General features: G+C 37.2%; 1 protein-coding gene across 1 annotated transcript in view; it reads left to right on the top strand.

Annotated features, from left to right (window-relative positions):
* Positions 1-20,211, top strand: part of LOC104163546 (echinoderm microtubule-associated protein-like 4) — a gene marked incomplete at its 3' end in the record, with an annotated part of 66,455 nt that overhangs the window by 913 nt on the left and 45,331 nt on the right. Inside the window, exons 2-4 of the mRNA XM_009702588.1 lie at positions 9,994-10,123; positions 15,391-15,564; positions 17,707-17,835. Coding sequence (XP_009700890.1) covers positions 10,023-10,123; positions 15,391-15,564; positions 17,707-17,835 — 404 coding nt within the window. The remainder of the gene's footprint in view (positions 1-9,993; positions 10,124-15,390; positions 15,565-17,706; positions 17,836-20,211) is intronic.

Raw genomic sequence — 20,211 nt, forward strand, 5'->3', positions numbered from 1 at the left:
TTTCCTTTTCTATTCTGGAGAACTATTTAAATCAAATTATTTGAATTTACTCCAACTTAAAATTGTGTATTCAGAGAGAACTACAGCTGCCTATGTTTGTGGTATATAGTAGACCTCCGATTAAATAAAAGGTTAGGTCATATTTCAGATAATTCACAGTTGTAATTCACCATAAATGCGTGTATCTCCATCAAACCGTGCAATGCAGAGTTCTCTGGGCTCAATCCCTGTATTTCTGCCTTGAGGCACACCCGTTACACCAATGGCAATATAACACTGAACTGACACGGCTTGACACAACTGCCTATGTTTGTTTAGGTGGCTGCATTATACAGGCTGAAAATGCAAATGCTTGAAAATGCTGAAAGTTTGAATTATTTTAGATGTGGCAGAGAGATCAGATTCCTTAATTAAATGTTTTTGCAGTCTCTCTGCCAGATGGAAGGAAGTGATGATGCTTAATTGGCTTGGGCTCTGAATCCTGCCATTCTCTCTTGCTTGCGAAATGGTAGACTGTTGTCATCCCTGCTTATAGATGCAGCTTTTGTCTACCTGATACGCATCTCCAGTCTCATGAAAACTGAGAGTTCCTTCTCTGACTCTGTGTGAATAGATCTTTAGCAAGTATTTCAACTAAATCACTCTTTGCTGTCAGCTCTCCATTATAACAAAAAGAAAACGTCCAAGTGGAAAACTGTGGGCAAAACATGTGCAACATAGGACTTTATTCTTTCCATTTAAAAGCAGAGGAGCTGGGGTATGCACAAACATGGCTAAAGACCTTTGGCTTGGAGCTATCTAATACCCAGCAAACTCTGTGCACAGGCAGGGCAAACTTGCTGTGTTCTGCAAAATGACTTGGGGCCATCTCCTTACTGGGACACTGGGGGTCTTGGAGCCATACCCAGTTCTCCAGGTGAATTTGTTCAGTGAAAAATAAATTATTTCTGGGGAGGTGGGGTGGAATATCTAAATCTCTTCAACTTTATGCTGTTATATCTTTACTCATCAATGACAACAGCATGTAACTGTGAAAAAAGAGATAGGGACAGGGACAGAGATGTACACATATGAGCTAATACATTGAACTTAAATGAGTTATGGCTAATTGGCACTGTATTTAATTTGTGGTGGAAGTGTCCCTATTGTATTCAATTACCTAATACCATCAGGCAACACATTATCTTCACTGTTTATTGTGAAATCACAGCTGCATATAGATGGTATAAAGACATCACAAAAGAAAATGTTCATATGTAGTCACTGGAATTTTGTGCAAGTCTATAACTAGACTTGAAGAATGAGCTTGAGATTAATGTTGATTTAAACTTAAACATCAGTATTTTAATAAATATTTCAAAACAAGTTCGTACATAGCTTTTTGCAATACCTTAGGTTCTGCTTTTGATTTCTGTATTTTAAGTTCATTTAATAGATAAAGAACTCCTGAAATCTTTTAGCAAAGAGAAATATATTATTTTCATGAATGAGTAGGACTGGCAGAAGATCTGAATTGTCATACAAAAATAATACTCAAGGAAGTCATTGTTAATTTTTCTTTGAAGTATTTTACGAGTATGTAACAGGCTCTTACTAGTCGAGTCATGGTTGCTGCAAAGGTAATCGTATTCCTCAAACTCTTTTTGGTATTCTTGATCCTGTGAAGAATCTGGATTTCTGCATTACAACAATTGCAGTTTCATGGTAAATATTACAGGTAGGTTTTCTTTAAAAAAAAAAAATGCCGAGGCTTTGATTCACAGCCTTAAATACATGCTGACATAAATAATGAGTAAAGGTAATAGATGTGTATATATTTCTGAATACATTGAGAGAAATGTTTTTAATTTGAAGTATGGCAACACAGTGACATAAATACTTTTAAAATAAACTGAACTTACAAGAATTATAGTACCAGAAAAAGCCATCTTGAACCTTTCCAGCAAACAGATGAGTTTTAATCTGAGTAAGAGATGATATCTAACCTAGCTTGAAGGGAGTCTTTCCTACGTGCTGCTGAACTGCTGAAATGAGTTTCTAAAACCTCTTTTTTTTTTTCTTGTTACCACCTCAGCAGTGGCTTTGAAGAGAGATTGTTCATAGGCTAAAAATAAGTGTTGTGGACAGACTGTGAATTGTGCTGAAAGGGCCAAATCCCGATCACTTTTTTTACTGATTTTTCTCATTCTGAATTGATGGCCCAACTTAGTGCAAAACCAGATCTCTTCATCCTTTGTGTTAGTTTGTCTGCATTGCATGTCTGGTGAGCTGATTCTATTCTTATTTTTCTTATCCCTTTGTTTTAGATTGACAGATTGAATCAACCATAGCTGAAGATAAATTTTTTTGCATTATCCTTGTAGTCTTTGTTTTTCTTTTTTCCTGCTTTTCTGTTGCATGCTTATTTTGAACTTAATCTTCAGTGAAAAAATTTGCATGGACATAGGTAGATTTTTATTTCTAACCCATGGGCTATCAGTCAGGAGGTTACTACCTATGATTTTGTCTGTCTAGCCCTGTCTCAGAAGTACGCTGCTTTTCATACAGGGATAGGTCATTTGCAAACTGTATGAAATAAGTTAAAGGGTGAGGGTTTTTTAGCCACCTTAGTGCCTCCTAGTAAAGCATGAAGTGGAGATACTGTATGAGGAAAATATCTCTAGTAGAGATTGCAACAGAATCAGCCCATGTGTGTTTACTGCACAGTGAAAAGCAAACTATGAGTCTTCGCATGTGGCTTGTTTTCCTCTTTAGTATCTCTCAATCCAAAGTCATTCTAAATAGAGAAATTTTTTTCAAAATAATAAGGCTACGGTATTATTTGTCTGTCTCTGCACACAGCTAAGAATAACTACATAAAGGAGAAATTATCAGGTTGAAAGATAGTGTTGAGGATTAGAAATGTGAAGGCTTGATTAGAGAACAAGTCCCCAGCAGCTACCGGGTTTGGGGGGATCGTAGTGTAGGAGTGTGTTTGTCAGATGGCGGGGTTTTGGTTTTTTTTTTTTCCCTTTCTATCTTTCTTTCTTTCTTTCTGTTCTTCTTTAATAGATGGCTTGGTAAGAAGAATTTTTTTGGTGGGAAGTTCTTTGCTTTTGGCAGCTCTGCACTCTTGTTGCCACATATCTCTGCTGTTGATGCATGATTGATGCTGTTAACATTCACAAAAAGTTCCAAAACCAAAGATTACCTGGACACCGAAGAAAAGGAAAGCATAAAGCAGTCTGGTACTTGCGGCTGCCAGCAAGATAGATTGGCTCACAGCTGGTGCCTGGTAAAACTATTAAAATCTTCCAGGGTGTCAAAATGTGTGTAACAGGAGAATTCATCCCTCAGGCTCTGGGTGTGGAGACAAGTTTGTGGCACACAGTGGCACCAGTATAATCTCTCAGATTAATCATATCACTGAGGTATGAGCTCTTGCCTGAAAGAGTGGCCATCTACTAGAAAGTACATCTGATGTCTGCCCGTAGAGAAATACAGAGTTCATGTCCTTTTTCTGGACTTGGAAGTAATGAGGAGGCTTGTCACAGGTTAAACCTTTGGAGGAACATTTCCTATTGCTTGGACAAGAATTGATATCAAATAACTCATATGCAAATTCAACTCACAAAATCAAATTGAAACAGTGGGTGGCAGTTTCAGAGAGGGTCTCCCATGACCATGTAGGCTGAGACAAATTTATTTTACTTAAAGCAGTGATCTTGAGGACCTGCAAAAGCAGCTATGTACTGGAAGTGCATATTTTTTCAAAATTTTATTTTATTTTATTTTTTCCTTTGTGCTGTGGATTTTTATAATAGGAGCCCGGAGAGTTTTCCTTCCTTTCCTGCTCCCTTCTCTCATGTGAAATAGTGTGTCTCTTCAGTAAGAAAAATCCTAAGTAGTATCCTGCATCAGCTTCCATCTCATTGCACTAATGAAAGCAAAGCACTTCAGGTGTAATTTTTACCTTATCTCAACAATGGGTTAATTTCAATAACATTAAGTCATTTTGTTTTATATTAACAAAAAATAACTTCAGGTGTTCAGCAAGCTTCATTAATGAAAGCCTAAGATAGAGTTGCATTTGTGGTTCTAACCCTAACACATTTTAATGTGCAGAATTGTACTAATAACTGGGTACATGTTTATATTGTCTAATCAGTAAATGTTAAAGGAACAGAAAGTAGAAGTGTAGATAGGAAAATGCTTATGGTAGAGGTAGGATGTAGGCTCTTACCTACGATATTGAAACTAAACTGACAAGCTTGTACATGTGTCATTTCACTCATGGGAATAGTCCAATTGAAGTCTGCAGGCTGTATGCTCGCATAACAAATAATGATACTCTTGAGATCTTAATGGATTTTCCAGGTATTGATTTAAGTGCCATCTGTTCTTTCTGCATTGAAATTATTTTTTCAGCATTTCTTTCCCATTTTTTTCCTATTTTCTCCTCTGTTGTCTTTAATATTTTATTTTTCTTCTGTTATACTTACTGTTCTTGATAGTGTTCTTATATTTTCCTTTATTCAAAGAATTTGGATCTAGAGGGCATTAGTGAACTGAGGGTCACTAACCAGCTAAACCAAGTTTAAGAAAAGAGAAGTGAAGAAGAAAGTTCATTTTTTTTAATTTTTATTTTTTTAAAAATTCTGTAACCTAATAATCTTGTTTATTGGAGAAGATACTCAGAGCATTGTAGAGGAGTGTTTTTCAGTTGTGGTGATAAGTGTCCTTACTCTTTTTCCATATGCTTCTTATAGTTTTGGATATGTTTTGTGCATTTGTGTGCTGTTTCTGAACAGTGTTGGCAAATTCTCCCAAGCGGTACTCTGCTGTTCTCAATGATGCTTCTTAAACTAAGAATTGCAGTGTTGGAAGAGTTAAATGGTGCTGCTAACTTTTTCAGATAAAATCTGCTTGTTGTTTATAACTCTTTCATCACTGTTTGCCACAGTATATAAAATTGTTTAAAATTACCAGTTAAAATTTTATTTCCTGTGCTTGGGTACAGCTCATTTGGTAATGGGTTGAGGAAGTAGATGGTGCCTCTGGGAAAGTATAGCAAAATAAAAAGATGTCAGGGAGGAGGAGGAAAAGGGCTATATGTGGTTTGAATAAGCAATTGGCTATCCCATGCCAAAGAAGTTTTCCATTTCGCTGGGTAGGAGGTTTTAAAATGCCTGCCCAAAGAGCCAAGTGTCAGAGCAGGGGCATGGCTCCCTTAAACTCTTAAGAGCGTAACACCTGAAAAACTAGTTTTATGTCTCTAGGAGGATCAGTTATAGTAAGAAATATATGTGTTGACAGGTTAAGTCACTAGCTATAAAAATTTAGTAGGAAATCACTAATTAAATATTTATTTACTCTTAACGTTGTAAATTTCTCTACCTATTGGGAGAGATTCACTTGCATCTCAAGATGGTACAATTTGTTATAACATCTTGAAGTAAATTTAGGATTTGTCATAATTTCTAGTTTGTTTTTGATGTCTTCATTTTAGGAAGGAAGTGCAGGTAAAATCTCATGTTCTGCTACACTTAGTACTATTTCAGTCTGTTTTTCTGTGGCTCACCTGTGTGGGTTCTCTGGTGACTAATATTGTGGTTGAACACACACTGTACGCTCCTTCAGTAGGCGTACTAAATTGGGTTTCTGTCCTTCAAAGCCGTCAGTTTTATTTGCGCAAAACCCCTAGGCATGTAATGTATTTGAAATACAGAAATCTTTGTCAAGTTTTGCTGAAAATGAAGTAGTCTAAGATTATTGAAGGACTTGGATATTCTATGCCTTATTGTATTAACAAAAAAAAAAAGGTAAGCTTAAAAAAAAATACCCGCAGTATAAGTAAATATATTTTTTTTTAATAACACATAATTTTTTGAGATTTTTGTTTTAAATCCGCTTGAATGAAGTGTCCAGAGAAGTTATTTTAATGTAGCTTCAGCTACTGACTTTAAACTGAAATGACCTGAAGAAGAGAAATAAGAGTTTGTTTTTTCTTTGGAAGAAAGGCAGTTTACCTGTCAGGATATCAGCAAATACAAAGATATCAAGCAAATTGTTGTTCCAATTAATAACATAGTAAGCTATATTTTAGCATAAAAAACCTGTAACTTTTGGGTTTGGGAAAAATAAGTGTATTACTAACTGATCTTCAGCTCCAGTACCTTATATGTATGTTTGGAAGGAAAAGCTATCATGTTATCACAGGACACACATTTTCAAAACTTAACACTGTCTCTTACAGCTTGGCTTCAGTTTTTCCCTAGTTAGCTAATCAAGGCTGATAAAGAGTTGGAAATAGATTCTTGGTTTATTGTGGTCTGTTTTTTCTAATCCTACTTATCTTTCATTCAAACACTTGTATACTTGACAGATGTTAATGAAATGCTTCTTTTAAACCCAACAGATACTATTCTATGAAAATTATCAGAACAGAGATGAATCTGTTACCCATAAAAGACATTTTTTTATGACTTTGATCTCTGACAATTTGGCTTTAATCCTGGTCACCATACGCTGGCTTTCATTTGATGTTCAGTTTATGTCTGGCTTTTGTTCCAAACTCACAGATAATACTGAGTGCTATTCAGTCTGAAAAATTTCAGACTGTTTATGCTAGCAGGTGACATATGACATGATATTGGCAGAGATGTGCAATCCGAATGCTGGGAGAACTCAATTGTTTTAGTCTATTGATCTGGAATTTGTGTTCTCCTGTGCCGCCTTGCTTTTTCCCAAGTCTCTGAAGCAAAGTTGCTTGCTGCTATGAAGGACTATCTCTGCAGTGAAAAAGGTTATAGCGTTGTTAATTTTTGACATCTTTTGACTATAGGATGCCCTGGTTAAAAGTCATGAAGAGAGCTGTGTGGTATGGACTGGTGGGTCAGCTTCCCTGGGCTTCTGGCCCAGCTGGGAAGATCCCAGTTGTGTGCCTGACCCCGTGGGCAGCCAGGCTTCTCTGCTCCACTGCCTGGGATGTGCACAGGGCTTAACCTTGCCCTTTCTTCTCACAGCTTAAAATTTAAATGCATTTTCTTTACATATAATTGCAGATGATTACTTGAGTTTTTAATTTTTTTTTTCCGTTTAAAAATAGGTATTCTAAAGGTCACTTTTGAATATCTAGTTGAAATGGAATACAGAGAGAGTCTGGAATGGGGCTTGTTTCTTAGGGGTGTTGGGTTTGGGGGTTTTTGGTTGGTTTATTTTTTCATTGTTTTTGTTATTTTTTACATTGCATCGTGCACTGAGTGTGACACACTCAACTGTTGAACAACCAAGATTTTGTTCTAGAGTGTAAGAAAGCCTCATATATTTTTGACACTAGAAAAAAATCTGTCAGTGCAGTTTTTCCTAGGTACTGATATTTCAGTCTGTGTCCAAATATTTTGATCACTTTTTCAAAAAATGAATGATTCAAGAAATCTGGGTTATGTGTAATTGTTAGTCATTTTACAAAAACTGTTTTTGCTTTGATTCAAAAATCTTCATCTACTGTCAACATCCACTTTACTGAAATAACAAATAACCCAATAACTGCCATACAGATTCTTTTTTTTTTAATGATTATTGCGTGGAGCAGCATACATTCCTGTCTTGAGTATGCATTGATGTACAGTTTTATTTGTGATCAATTTTGTCCTTGGAGGTAAGCAGGCACTAACGCTTTTCATATCGAGTAGGAGGAATAATTCTAGATGTCGTCAGTGAACAAAATAGCAATATGCTCCTTGCTTGAGAAAACAGAGCAATTTATTCCCCATCGTATTAAGTTCCTGTACAGTGTCTGTAACACTGTTGTTCTGTATACTTTCCACTGAATGCTTTCCTCAGCATACTGAGAATTACCACTATTATGTCTCCCAGTTCACGTTTCTGGAAAGCCATGCTAGTGCTGGTTGGAGAGGCATTGATCTATTACGATGAGCAGACATAGATGTTAAGGTCATATGCAGTTCAAGAGTGAATCATAGGCCTTGATTCTATGCATCTCCACAAAGAAGATGATTTACTGTGTCACTGAAAATAAAAGAAGCCAATTTATAGGCTTTACTAAAAGTGCTTTTTAAGTTCATCTACTTTTGTTCTTGCATCTAAGTTACACAGGAGGGTAAAAATCTCTTGAGCTTCAGATATTTTCTACAGTATATTAACTTTTAAAATCTGTATTCCAAATGTGTACGTTGCAAATAAAACTATCTCTAAGAAGTACCGATTGGAAGGAATCACGCTAAGTTGATTTACGCAGAATTTAGGAAGAATAATGATATTTGCAGTGTTTCTGTATTTAAGTGTGTCTTTACTTTCTTCAAATTTCCTTTATTCTCATTTCTGCCTGGGATATTCTGCATGCTCCTTTTGGCTTTCCTGATCTGAATTTCAGATGTGGTCACATGCTGCATGGTGTGTTTGAAGCAGTATATAGTTAGTGCAGGTCAGCCCATTTGTGCCTTCATCCAAATAGTTCTGAAATCTAATATTCCCTGGATGGGTATCTCTTCTGTGTAAAGTGCTTGTTTAAAATAAGAATTAATTTGCCTCTCAGCCTGCCTGATAGAGCTGCGATGTGACAAATGGACCAAATGCTGGTGGTGTTCAAATGATGCATCTGTGTGAGTTTGCCCTCTGTGCACAGAGCAGTCAATTCTTCCTGACTGCTTTTTTACTCCTCACTTGTCTTTAATGTGTGGCCTCATGCCTTATCTATCTCTCACTATTCCAAGCCTGCCATGAGCACAGACCTGTTATTTTCCTGTCAGTCATGTCCTTTGTGCTTGTTGCTGAAGTCAGAGTGACTGGACATCATGACCCCATGAGATGGATGCAGTAACAACTTGCTGTTTGTGAAATGGGGATGTGGCATGGAGATGGGGTCAAAAGTGACTGCTGATTTTTGGATGCTTCATGTGAGATTAGCCCAGGGATTTTTTTCAGAGCGTGTAATGCTTCAGAGGGGAAAAGCACAAGTTTAGCACTTGGGGGAGGAGGGGGCAAAACTCTTTTCTAAGTAAGACCTTAGAAATAAGACAGGCACAAAAAAAAAGCAGACACACACGATTAGTGGAAAGAGAAAAAAAAAAAATGCCTTGTATTTCAGTGATGGTCTGGGAGCCAATTACCATGCTAGTGTTCAACTCTTTAAATAGAAGAGCCTTCTGTCCCCCCCTAGGCCCCCCCACTGTCTTCCTTGCAATCCCCTCCCACATTCACTGCATAGTTTCAAACTTCTGCAGTGAGTGAAGTGGGCATCTGACAGACACCAGCCTTCTTCACATATACGGTCTTGATTCATCCCTGGTGGGAGTCTGTAATGTTCACTGGATGTGGCAGATGTTCTACGGAGTGAACTATATCAGAAACTTAATAACTATAGCATAGGGCATATACTCAAAGGTTGATACCTTTTTAAGATGGAAGGGGCAGCTGAAAACAAGCTGAAAAACTGGATTTTTGAATTCTTAGACTCACAACTCTTAAACAACTTAATAACTTTCAGTATAGAGAGGGCTTCTGTCTGCAACTTCTTTGAACTTTAGTGAAAAACAAATTGAAAACAACAAACCTCATGTGGTGTTATCTGAGCTACGATGGTTTTGAACAATAAGAGTTAAAATAATCAAATCTACTGTCCCACAGCTGTTGGAGCTAAACAGCTTCCCAAGGCTAGCCATGATCTGTAATTCTCCCTGTGGATCACAACTGGAAAGAGATGTGACATATCACTGAATTAAAGTATTTGCTGGCAGCATGGCAGTAGAGAAGCTGACCTCTCTCAGAGCACATTCTTGCTGGTCTTAGTGTCCCAGGTCTCCCATCTCCAGCTGCTTAGGTGAAGGCTTTCATGAATATATGTGACTGGATATAGGCCAGATGGTTGTCCTGAATGCTGGGGCTGCTGCTGTGTGATACCAGGTCCACATCTGAGAGCTTCTGGTTTTTCAGATGGATCTTTGGATAATGCTGTAAAACCTTGTGTTTTTTCAATATTTTTTTTTTACCTAGGTCAGCCAAGCCTCCGAGAAGCAATCTCGATGTCCTGTATAACTAATGGGAGTACAGGAAGCAGGAAAACAAGCCACAGTTCATCTGTTTCTGTTGCCAGAAAAGAAACTCTTTCATCTGCTGCAAAAAGGTACTGACTTGTTATTAAAATTGAAATTTTTTTTTTTTTTGAAAAAACAAAGAGACTAAGAGTTTGATTTTTACCTCGGTGTGACCCTCAGCAGAGCTTCCTGAAGTCTAGTAAGGCACAAATAAACCATGTTGTTGGGCTGCTTTACAGCAAAGTTCTAAAAAAACTCATAAATGGAGACTATTTCTATAGTGTCCAGTGTCCAAAATGCATTCTCACTAGGGGACAGAATGGGCAAATGTATGTCCAATACAAATGGAAAATTTTTTCTTCTGGTATTCATCTGCATATTTTTTTTTTTTTTCCAAGGAAATTAAAGGACAAAACTGACTTCATTGTCTGAAGTGTAAATAGTAGGCAACAGCAAAATGGCTATGAAACAATAGTGAATTGTGTAAGACAGAAGTTACAGTTTTGTGCAGAAAGTCTTAACCCAAAATATGGCTACTTAGTCTTTATGAAGAATATCTGTATCAGATCTCAAATACGTAGAAATAACACTGTTTGAGTATTTGTAAATTAAATGAGCTAAGCACCAAACAGTAACTTTTTTTTCCCTCCATGTGATGATTTCAGCTGCATACAGTAAACAAAGCGTTTCTGTAACTACTTTCTTCTGTGGATCTGTTAGATAGTGATTGCATGGCTTCTTTAATCAGTAGGTTTTGCACCTATTTCTATTTGTCGGGAAGAGCAGGCTGCCAGATGTAGCCACAGGGCAGAGAATACTCTAATGTATAACTGTGGTGAATTACGTGAACAAATTCTTGGCCTCTGTAGAGTGCTCTGGTAACTCCAGTGGCTGATTTATCTTCTAGTGTGGATGTAAATACTGTGCTATACAACAAGACAGGGAAATTATATACTTCAGGGAATAAAAATGCTGCATGCAAATATAAACTGGATGAGAACAAACCAGAAAAAGCTTTAGTGCCCTTTGGAATTTGGAAAGCAAGGGTAATGCCCTGCTCTTCGCTCTTCATTGTGTACCATTGCCTGTCTCTCTTTTTGCTGATTCCTTATGTTTACTTTTCAACGATAGATCAGAAAGTGATCACTGTATGTCTATCTAGTGTGACAGGCACTAGGACAAAAGACATTCCTGCAGGAAGGTATTTCTTAGTTAGCACTTTTCCATTAATCTTACCCCTGTGGCTCTTGGCACTTTGATGAGAACCAGTCCGGTTCCCGTGGTGCTCAGCTTGTGTTTGCGGTGAATCACCTCTTTGATTCATTGGCGGCTCAACACTTGACTACAGAAGAAGAGCAGAGTGGAGTGGCCGGCGTCCCTTTCATCTGAGTTAAGGTCTTTAAAAGAAGACCTGAATAGGCCAAAAGAGGAAGACCTTAATATGCAGAGGGCGTCTCTCCCTAGGCCCCCAAATGACTGTCCAGGGGAGGTTTTGGTGCTTCTAGTGCAGCTGAAGATGTGCAACTCCCTTCTTCAAGGCTTGTTTTAGGAAGGCCTAAGTCCACGCCTTAGTTATCTTTCCAGCAGTTCCTTTTACTCTCTTGTCTTTATACATTCTTTCATGAGATTTGTGTGGTATTTGGAAGAAAATAGACTTGCCCTTTTGTGAAATTAGCAACTCAAGAAAGGTGAAAGAATGTCTACTCTCAGACTTTGTCCGTGTGTGTTTTTTAATGACAGCGAAACTGTTCAGTACCAAATAGTGTTCCTGGTAGAAACATAAGTGAATGTCAATTGTAGTTCCATTTCCTTAACAAAGTCAGGATAAACATGTCTATTTCTAACACTCCTGTCATGGTGAAGAGGAGGGAGGCCAGAGGAGAGTATCAGCTGGTTGTGGGATGCTTCACCTCAGCTTGTCCAGGCTTTTCTTCAGGCTGGAGGTTGAACTGGTGCAGCAGGTAGACATGGTCATCTGTTGATGTACAACTATGCTTTAGTTACCAAACAGATCCCATAGCCTGCCTTTAGTTTTTCATATTCTAAATTTGTGTAGCTGTACATCTAGTCACAAAAAACAGAAGGCCTGCGTGTGTCCAGACTGTTACTATTGTTGACGTTTAGTGTCTGTGTTTCATGCAGTCTTAATATTGTACATTTCTGGGGCTCTGGCCTCTGTAGACCTGCCATCTCTGAGAATTTCTTCTGTGAATAAACAGTTTCATTTCCTGGACTGTTTCATCCATGTTCTACCAACCTCAACACTGAGATCATGGAGGTAATCTGATGGCTCAGTAGCTGCACAGCAGCAGCACATCTCATTTCAACAAAGTTATGCTAAAATATCAGCTGTCACTAAATCAGAGCCCAGGAATGTACTGCAAACACAGGCAGATGATGTCCCATTGACAGAGATAAAGTCATGTACACATTGGGAAAATTTCAGCCCTACAGTCTGGCACTGACTTGCGATAGAGGTGTCGAAACACTTTACAACAAAAAACATGCTGCATACCTTGTGTATCACCAGAGCTGGAAACAGGTTTGTACTTTGTAGTGCAGATGACTGTCACAGAGACCCGTTTGATCGTTTTTCTTAGGACTAAACATTCTTCTGAAAACAGCTTCTAGTAAGAATAGTCTTCATGTTTCAGAGTGACCACCCTCCACAGTAGCTGCCAATGTGTTGTGGTCCAAAGGATGAGACATTGTGCTAAGTGAAATGAGAGCATCTGCAAAATTAGGACAGATAGCAATAACTCTCAGCTACTCTCATGTAGACTGAAGAAATGCCTCATTGAGTTGGGATTTGGAAAGAATTTTTGGATGCATTAAATGACTGCTTCCCGGAACAGCTAGTCTTTAGAAACCCACAAGAAAAGGTGCTGGGTTTGATTTGGTTTCAGTTGTTGCACAAGGCTTACTTGAAGAGGTATTAGTGGGAGATCCGCTCTGTAATAGCCAGTCATAATACAATTAAGCTGATGATTTTGGCAGAAGTGAGCAAACCAAATAAATTCAGCACAAAGATACTCAATACTCAGACTGCCATATGTCTACATAATTTGCTTTCAATATAAAATGGCAGTCAAAAAAAGAAGCCCACTTGCAACCTGGTGGTAGGTAAAAGCACTGTGTTGGAACCCAAGGTATACCTTGTGCTGCAACCCATAGAGAAACCAGAGTGGTCCAGTAATTCTTGGGACCCAACAGAAAAGTTATGGAGTGAACCTAACGACAAAGGTGTGAAATGGATAGTCTGCAGCTGGCGAGCTTGGTGAAGACATTGAAGAGATTCCTGCACTTAACCTGTGGTTTCTGGGAGATGGATCAGATGAGCTAAATGCGTTTGGGTAAGAACACAGAAAATATGAGAACAAATTGGTAAGTTAGATGATGTGCTGCTATCAGCAGGTGGTATTCGCCTGAGCCTGCTGGAGGAACGCAGAGGTGAATTGCAGGATTGCTGGTGTGTCATTATAAACAGGGTATTACAAAAAGTGTAGCGAAAGAGACTGCAGATAATGACCTCACTGATGAACTCTCTTATGCTACTGTCAGAGACAGAGCATGGTGCCAGGTGAGCTGTTGTTCTGACCAAGTAGGACCATTCTTTGTAGACTTGCAAGCTGGAGTTATGGAAGTCATTATGCTTATGTTTTCTCTCTCCTTCTTCCCTCATCTCTTTTACTATTATTAGACTGTATTTTGAAATCCCTAAGTAGAGGGAAAGGGAAAATTGGAAGCATGTCTTTCTGAAAGATGATTTCTTAAAAAAAACCAAAACAAAACAACCGAACAAGAAAAACAAAGAACCTCTGTCCTAGTAGATGGACTTGTGAGAAATCCTGTGTTTATGGGAGAGTGAATGCATAGGTCTATGAGTGTACCTGTCGGAGCAGAAATAGACGCACTTGTTTTCTTTAGTGAAAAGATTCTTTAGTGATAAGAGATTGTGAGAATTAATTTCACTGTACTGTATTTCTTGCCACAGACTGTGAAAAGATTAAGATTTTGTAGTGTGCTTTTGCATCCAGCAATGCAAGCTAAGTCTTTTGATTAAAAAATAATAATTTTTATGCTTCTAGTTAATTAAGGACTTCTGACTATAAATTATTAACTAAAACACCACAGTTCTTCAAGCTTTGTTCTCTATGATCACATACATGCCCTCAAGAAATGTGAAAGCTCTTTCTGTTTTGTTTTCATCTGTTTTTCTGAAAAGAAAATGTAACTTTGATGGATTATACTGACATTTTTAGCTAGTTAATATGGTTTACAGAAGAAATTCTGAGTGAACTTTATAAAAATATTTCAGGGTTCTTATTATTTTTCATGTTTTGACCTGTTCTTCAATGCTTGTTTGGAAGCATTTAGAAAAGTTGAACTCATATAAGAGTTGAGGGCTTTGTCTCGGTGGTAGATTATATACTTTAACTGAAATAACGAATGAAAGAAAAAGAGAATCTTATGAATGGTATGTTAAAATCAGGTGCCCATTTTTATTCATTTATTTTGAATAATGTCTTACTGTTTTTCTTTGGTTTTTTATGTGAAAGGTAAATCGAAACACAATTAAGATTGTACAAGGGCTCAGGGCGGAATTGGTGTAAGGGAATAGAAATCTGGATTCTCCCCTTCAGAAAGATATTTCTTTTTTACTTTGCAGATTATTTTGAACCTAAGAGAAAAATCTTTGGTTTTGCTTTTTAGCCAGTGTTTGTATCTAGCTTTGTTTGTTCACTGAGAAATTTATCTTGGAAGGTTTTTTTTGTTTTGTTTTTTTAAATCTTAAAAAAGAAACGGTCATGTACCACAGAATACTCTTCTCATTCAGGTCCTGCTGTTGTTTGTGTGATTCAATATATTGCAAAGCATGCTTTTTTATAGGAGAGCCTTTTAATTAATCTTTATGTTTACTTAGTGGACATTTTTTTAGGTTCTTAATGAATTTAAGGTTATTAATAACATGCATTTAAAGCTGTTTCAAATGTTAACCTAATAAATACAGCACTATGAAAATAAATATGTATTCTTAGCTGTTGTTTACTGAAGGCATTAAAGAAGTGACAAGACAGTCTGATGTTAGTCAACTACAGATCAAAACAGCGATGAGTTTTCAGGGATGATTTGCTTTGAACTTTGGTGCAGCCAGGGAGAGCCCAGGGACCAACAGCAGCATTTCACTCGTTTGGTGACAGCGCAAACATAAGCGATACCACACATGTCCAGAAAGAGGTATAGTTTCACAGAGAGGTATATCTTTTCACAGAGGGCATTTTCTCCCACCTTTTTAATTTATTTGCTTATTCTCTTTTTTTTTTTTTTTCCTCCTATGTTATACTTTATTTTACAGCGGTACAGAAAAAAAGAAGGAAAAACCTCCAGGACAGAAAGAAAAAAAAGAGGAATCTCATTCTAATGATCAAAGTCCACAAACTCAAGCATCACCTTCTCCCCAGCCCTCCTCACAGACTCTCCAAACACACAGGCAAACTCAAGAAAGCAAGAGTTCTGCTCCAGCTAAAAGGTTTTCACAGTGCACAGTACAGAACTAGAAAATTATTGTAATGATACTGAGTTCATATTTGACAACAAGTCATGTGAAATAGTTCCAATCTCATGATCAAGTTAATAAATGTTTGATATTTTTTGTGCTAGAGAAGATGCATTCAACATGCATTACAAAAGAGCAAATATGTAAAAATGCCATTTTGGAGTAGATTTTTAAGATTACAAAGATTTTATGTTCTCTGTGATTAAAATCCTGATATGGTAGATTACCTCTAATCAGTCATTATTATAAAATATTTAATGATGACTCTGACTTGATCCTTCTCAAAATACACTTCATAGGTTTTGTCTAGCATAGCTGAATTGTGGAGTGTATTTTGCACATGGCCATTTACTGTATCTCGTAACAGCATTTGTTAAATACTAGTATCATTGCAACTCTTCCTTCAGGAATTTTTCTTCTCAAATTATTCTATAAAGTATCTGCAGTTTGAAATATTTTTTGTGGCCCTTCCCTTTTGAATTCCTGCTAGGTTGCAGGGTGATTCACTTTACTTTTATTTTGATTCTTTACATGACTGAAGTTCTGGTTTTACACCCAAATCATAGAACTGCTTGACTTGAATGAACATAGAGATTTATTTAATATTGCCTCTAAGTTCCCTCTCATTTTACCTCTCATTTTAGTGGGAATCAGGCACAGAAAAAATGATACTTTTTTTTTTTTTAGAGGCTTTCTAAAATCAAGGAAATGGATTTTAAGATTTGGGTGATTACTTCTGAGTTTCAAAACTATGCAGATCACTCGATGTGGTTTCTTTTTCTTTTTTTTTTTTTTTTTGGTTCATTATCACTTTATTGTTTTGGAAGGTATGAAATTTTCTTTTACTGTTTGGCATTAAGGAGACTGAAACAAGCTCTTAAATGAATGAAATTTATTATTCTGAAATTTACCGTAGTTCACAAGATTATGTTGTCTTGCATTGCTCAAATTCACAGCTCTAATAAGTATTTTAAACTTTCACTTGACTGATGCATGTTATAACACTCCATAAAGGCTCTGTCTCCATGTCTTGCACAAACTCTTAAGTTGTCTGAAGCTGAACTTGTGGCCTGTTGTTCTCCTGCCTGGTATCTCACTGTAAAGGTGTTTGTCTGAAGTCTCACTTACTAATCTTTTGCAGTGTGGGGGGAAAAAATAAATGCATTTTTTTAGTCTCCTAGTGGTTTAACTTGATTTGATTAACTTGTTTGTCACAGGACCTTTCAGCCTCTTGAGGTGCTGTGGAAGGAGCTTGCCATTTCTAAGGTTGCAGTTCAGGACTTACTCCTGCAAAAAGCGTTTCTGACGGGATGAAGTATGATACTGTTAGCAGGACATATGCAGACCAAATCAGCTGGTTGAAGAATAATTTGGGCTAGCTGACTTTTGAACATCTTTTCCATGATTAAGATGCGTGTGAAACTAATGAACTAGTGACTGCAAAACTTGCAGGTTCCCATTAGTGTAAATTGGCTACAATAAGATTGCTGAAAAATTGTATCAGAATTTGTGGATTTAATCGTCTGTAGTATTGGGCCAAACCTAGCTTGCCTTGTTCATGCAAGAAGTTTGAGACATTTGTTTCAAAAAGATTAAAACCATTAATGTGGTTTAGAATGTGCTATCTGCAAAAAAACCATATGAAACTGTAATCTGATAGAACTGTTCTGCCTCAGAAATCAGTGTGTTAAAGCTGGTGAACAGTTAATAAGGGAAAAATTTTCTACTCTTCTTTGTTACCTTCTTAAGTGATTTTTTTTAAAAATAATTTATTGTTCAAGGCTAATATACTGTAGTCTCATTTTTTTTCCGCTTTTGTAATTCGTTAGCAATATAGTAATGAAGTGTAGAGTTATTTTGTTCAAGTCCTTATGTAAGAGCATTTAGAAGTGGAAAGGAATGGAAAAAACATTTGGCAACTGTCTTGCTCAATTGTTTTCATTCATCCAGTTAGAACTTTTTGACTAATCTTTTTTTCCTGTTTCATGCTTCAGCTTGAAGGAAGACCTAGCTCTGCTTTTGTCTCCTGCTGCTTGATCTGTCCATTGCATACCAGTTCCAGTTACTGTTAACTTATTATCTTGTCATTTTAAAATACATTTCTGTTTCTTCTAGCATAAAGAAATCCTTGACTGCCGAAAAACCTCACAGTGCTTGGGAGAGTTCAGATGACAGTCGTAAGAAGCTGCTGAGAGTAGCATCAACATCTAAATTAATATCAAAAGTGGCAAAGAATGCAGACAAGTATGTATCAGTTTGGTACATAAAAGCAAGTGAACTTCAGAGTCAAAATATTATAAAATTGCATCATTTTAGTGAACTTATTTATGTATATGCTAAGACCATTTGCATCTTTGTTTTTAGCAGGAGTAATTACTTGCATAACCTGCCAATATGGTGCTCCAGGTGCCTGTGGAATCTTAAAAATAGAATGTGAATGCAGGATTTGAGTGTAAATGTATTTTTTAATATTGCCCATTTGGGTTAGTGGAATTATTCACTATGAGTTAAGATTTATGGCTTAATGCCACCGTTGTGAAGCTTCCAACCAGTTTTTTCCTAATTAAAACTGATTCGAAAATGCAAGTGTATTTCCTTGAAGTTAATTTACTGGATTTGACGTAGTCAGTGTGTTTCTAAAGTAGACTGTAATAGTAAGAGTATACTTCCATGATTTTAGATACGTCTCTCAAATTAACTGTTTAACAGATTCCTGATTGCAGGTTCTAGATAATAGGCAGGGATCTTCTTTTCAGCTTCACCTTCAGTAGGTGATGTACTGTAGCCCATCATTCCTCTCCTGCTCTTCTTCAGCAGCATGTTTTCTCAGTTTGTGATCTCCAGTGGAGGCCTCACTGGGGGTCAATAGCACAGAGTAGTTACTTCTTCTGCTCCTGTCAGCACAGGGGCGAGACTTTGCTTTGTGCTGTAACTCCACCTTGTCGACCCCTCCTGTGAGCCACTTCTTGTCCTTGGTGCTCTTTGCCAATTGGGTTTCCTGCTTCGTATTCACAAACTTAGTTTCTTTTTTTGACTTTGTTGAAATTTTACTGAATTTGTTGAAATTGTTGTGTTGACTTTTTGACTGCCCCCTTTCCTATTTACCAAGATCCCCTGAGCATGCTGGCAGCTTCTCCCACTTGATGTTGTCTGCAGATCTCGTACATCTGCTCATTAATCTTCACTCAAATAGCCATTAACTGGTCCAAGGCAAAACTACCTGAAAACCCTTCCCATATGACAAATAAAGCTCTTCAGACCTTTCAGAGTAATTTCCAGCCTTTTTATGATTGTGTCTGTAGTGCTCTCCTTAGCTTGCATATAAGACTGTCAAATACACACTTGGAGTCAAGAGCAGTGCAAGTACATTCCTTCTTTCCTAGGAATGGGAAGAGCAAAAACATCTTAAACTAATCTTGGGTGTGGATATCAGCAGATTTACTAAAAGCTTTTATGCTTAGCCTGAAGAGTTCTGCAGAGCAGCGAAGTGGTTGGGAGCGGGAGGTTATGGGTTACGTATTTTGCAAGTATTTATTTTCTTTTTATAACTGGTTTTCACTGTTGGAATTTGAAAGCCCTTTGGCAATTTAGATTATAGCAGGGTACTGCTAGATAGTATTTTGGAATGAAGAAACCCTCTGTATTGATTTCTGCTTATCAAGTTTCTTTTCTTGGTTTTTGTTATGCTACTAAAATATCTTTCACAATGTGATATATACTTTAAATTTAATAATAATAAAGAATAAATTTACTTTTATTGACATTTTGTATATTGGTTCAGGCATGGTCAAAATAGAGGTATCTTGTTTCATTTTGCTGTGGTTCTGCTTGTTTTCTAAAAGACTTTACTGCCCTTCTACACTCTCTAATGTAGAAGAAAAAAATTAGATATCTAACAAAAGAGTGGACAAGGAAAGACGAGGATTAATTATTATTAGAGAAAGTTGTCTTTTCATAACTTTAAGCTGTTGTATCTTAAAGTATTTGACAAAAAACAAAGCTTCAGACATTATCGATTGTAGACCATCGTCTGATTGAAGACTGGATGTTGTTTGTGTACCTTGTTCTTACACTCAGATTTATAATAAAAGCACTATTTACATTGGAGAGCACACATTCTTACATCCTGTGTGCCAAATTTGTAAAAGAATCAGTTGGTATTGTGCAAAGGCATATTGTTATATTGTCTTTTATTTATTGTTCCCAATTAAGAAATGTTGGCCTAATCTGCCTGAAGTTCCCCAAGTCTTGTGCAAGGGAATAGAATTCAGTCCCTAATGTGGGCCCCAGGACAGAAATGTTTTACATATGCTTCGCGGTACGGGCCCAGGATATGAACTTTGTTTAGTAAGCTCAGTCTTTAAGCCAGCACTGAGCTGTAAATCAGTCTGATAAAGCCATAAGAAGTAAGAGGGTTCCCACGGCAGCCCATCATTCAGTGTTTTTCAGGCAAGACTGGGAATCCAGTTTTAACTTTTCATTTGGCAATGTGGTGAAGGGTGATTCTACCAATAGCCAGAGATGACTTTCCTCATGCATATGCTTGACCCTTTGTCACTGTTACAAAAATTTGACCTCCATCCAGCTAAAAATACTGGATGCCACTCATACCTTCCTGCT

This window comes from Cariama cristata, unplaced genomic scaffold, assembly GCF_000690535.1.
Source record: "Cariama cristata isolate BGI_N322 unplaced genomic scaffold, ASM69053v1 scaffold18290, whole genome shotgun sequence".
Classification (NCBI taxonomy): Eukaryota; Metazoa; Chordata; class Aves; order Cariamiformes; family Cariamidae; genus Cariama; species Cariama cristata.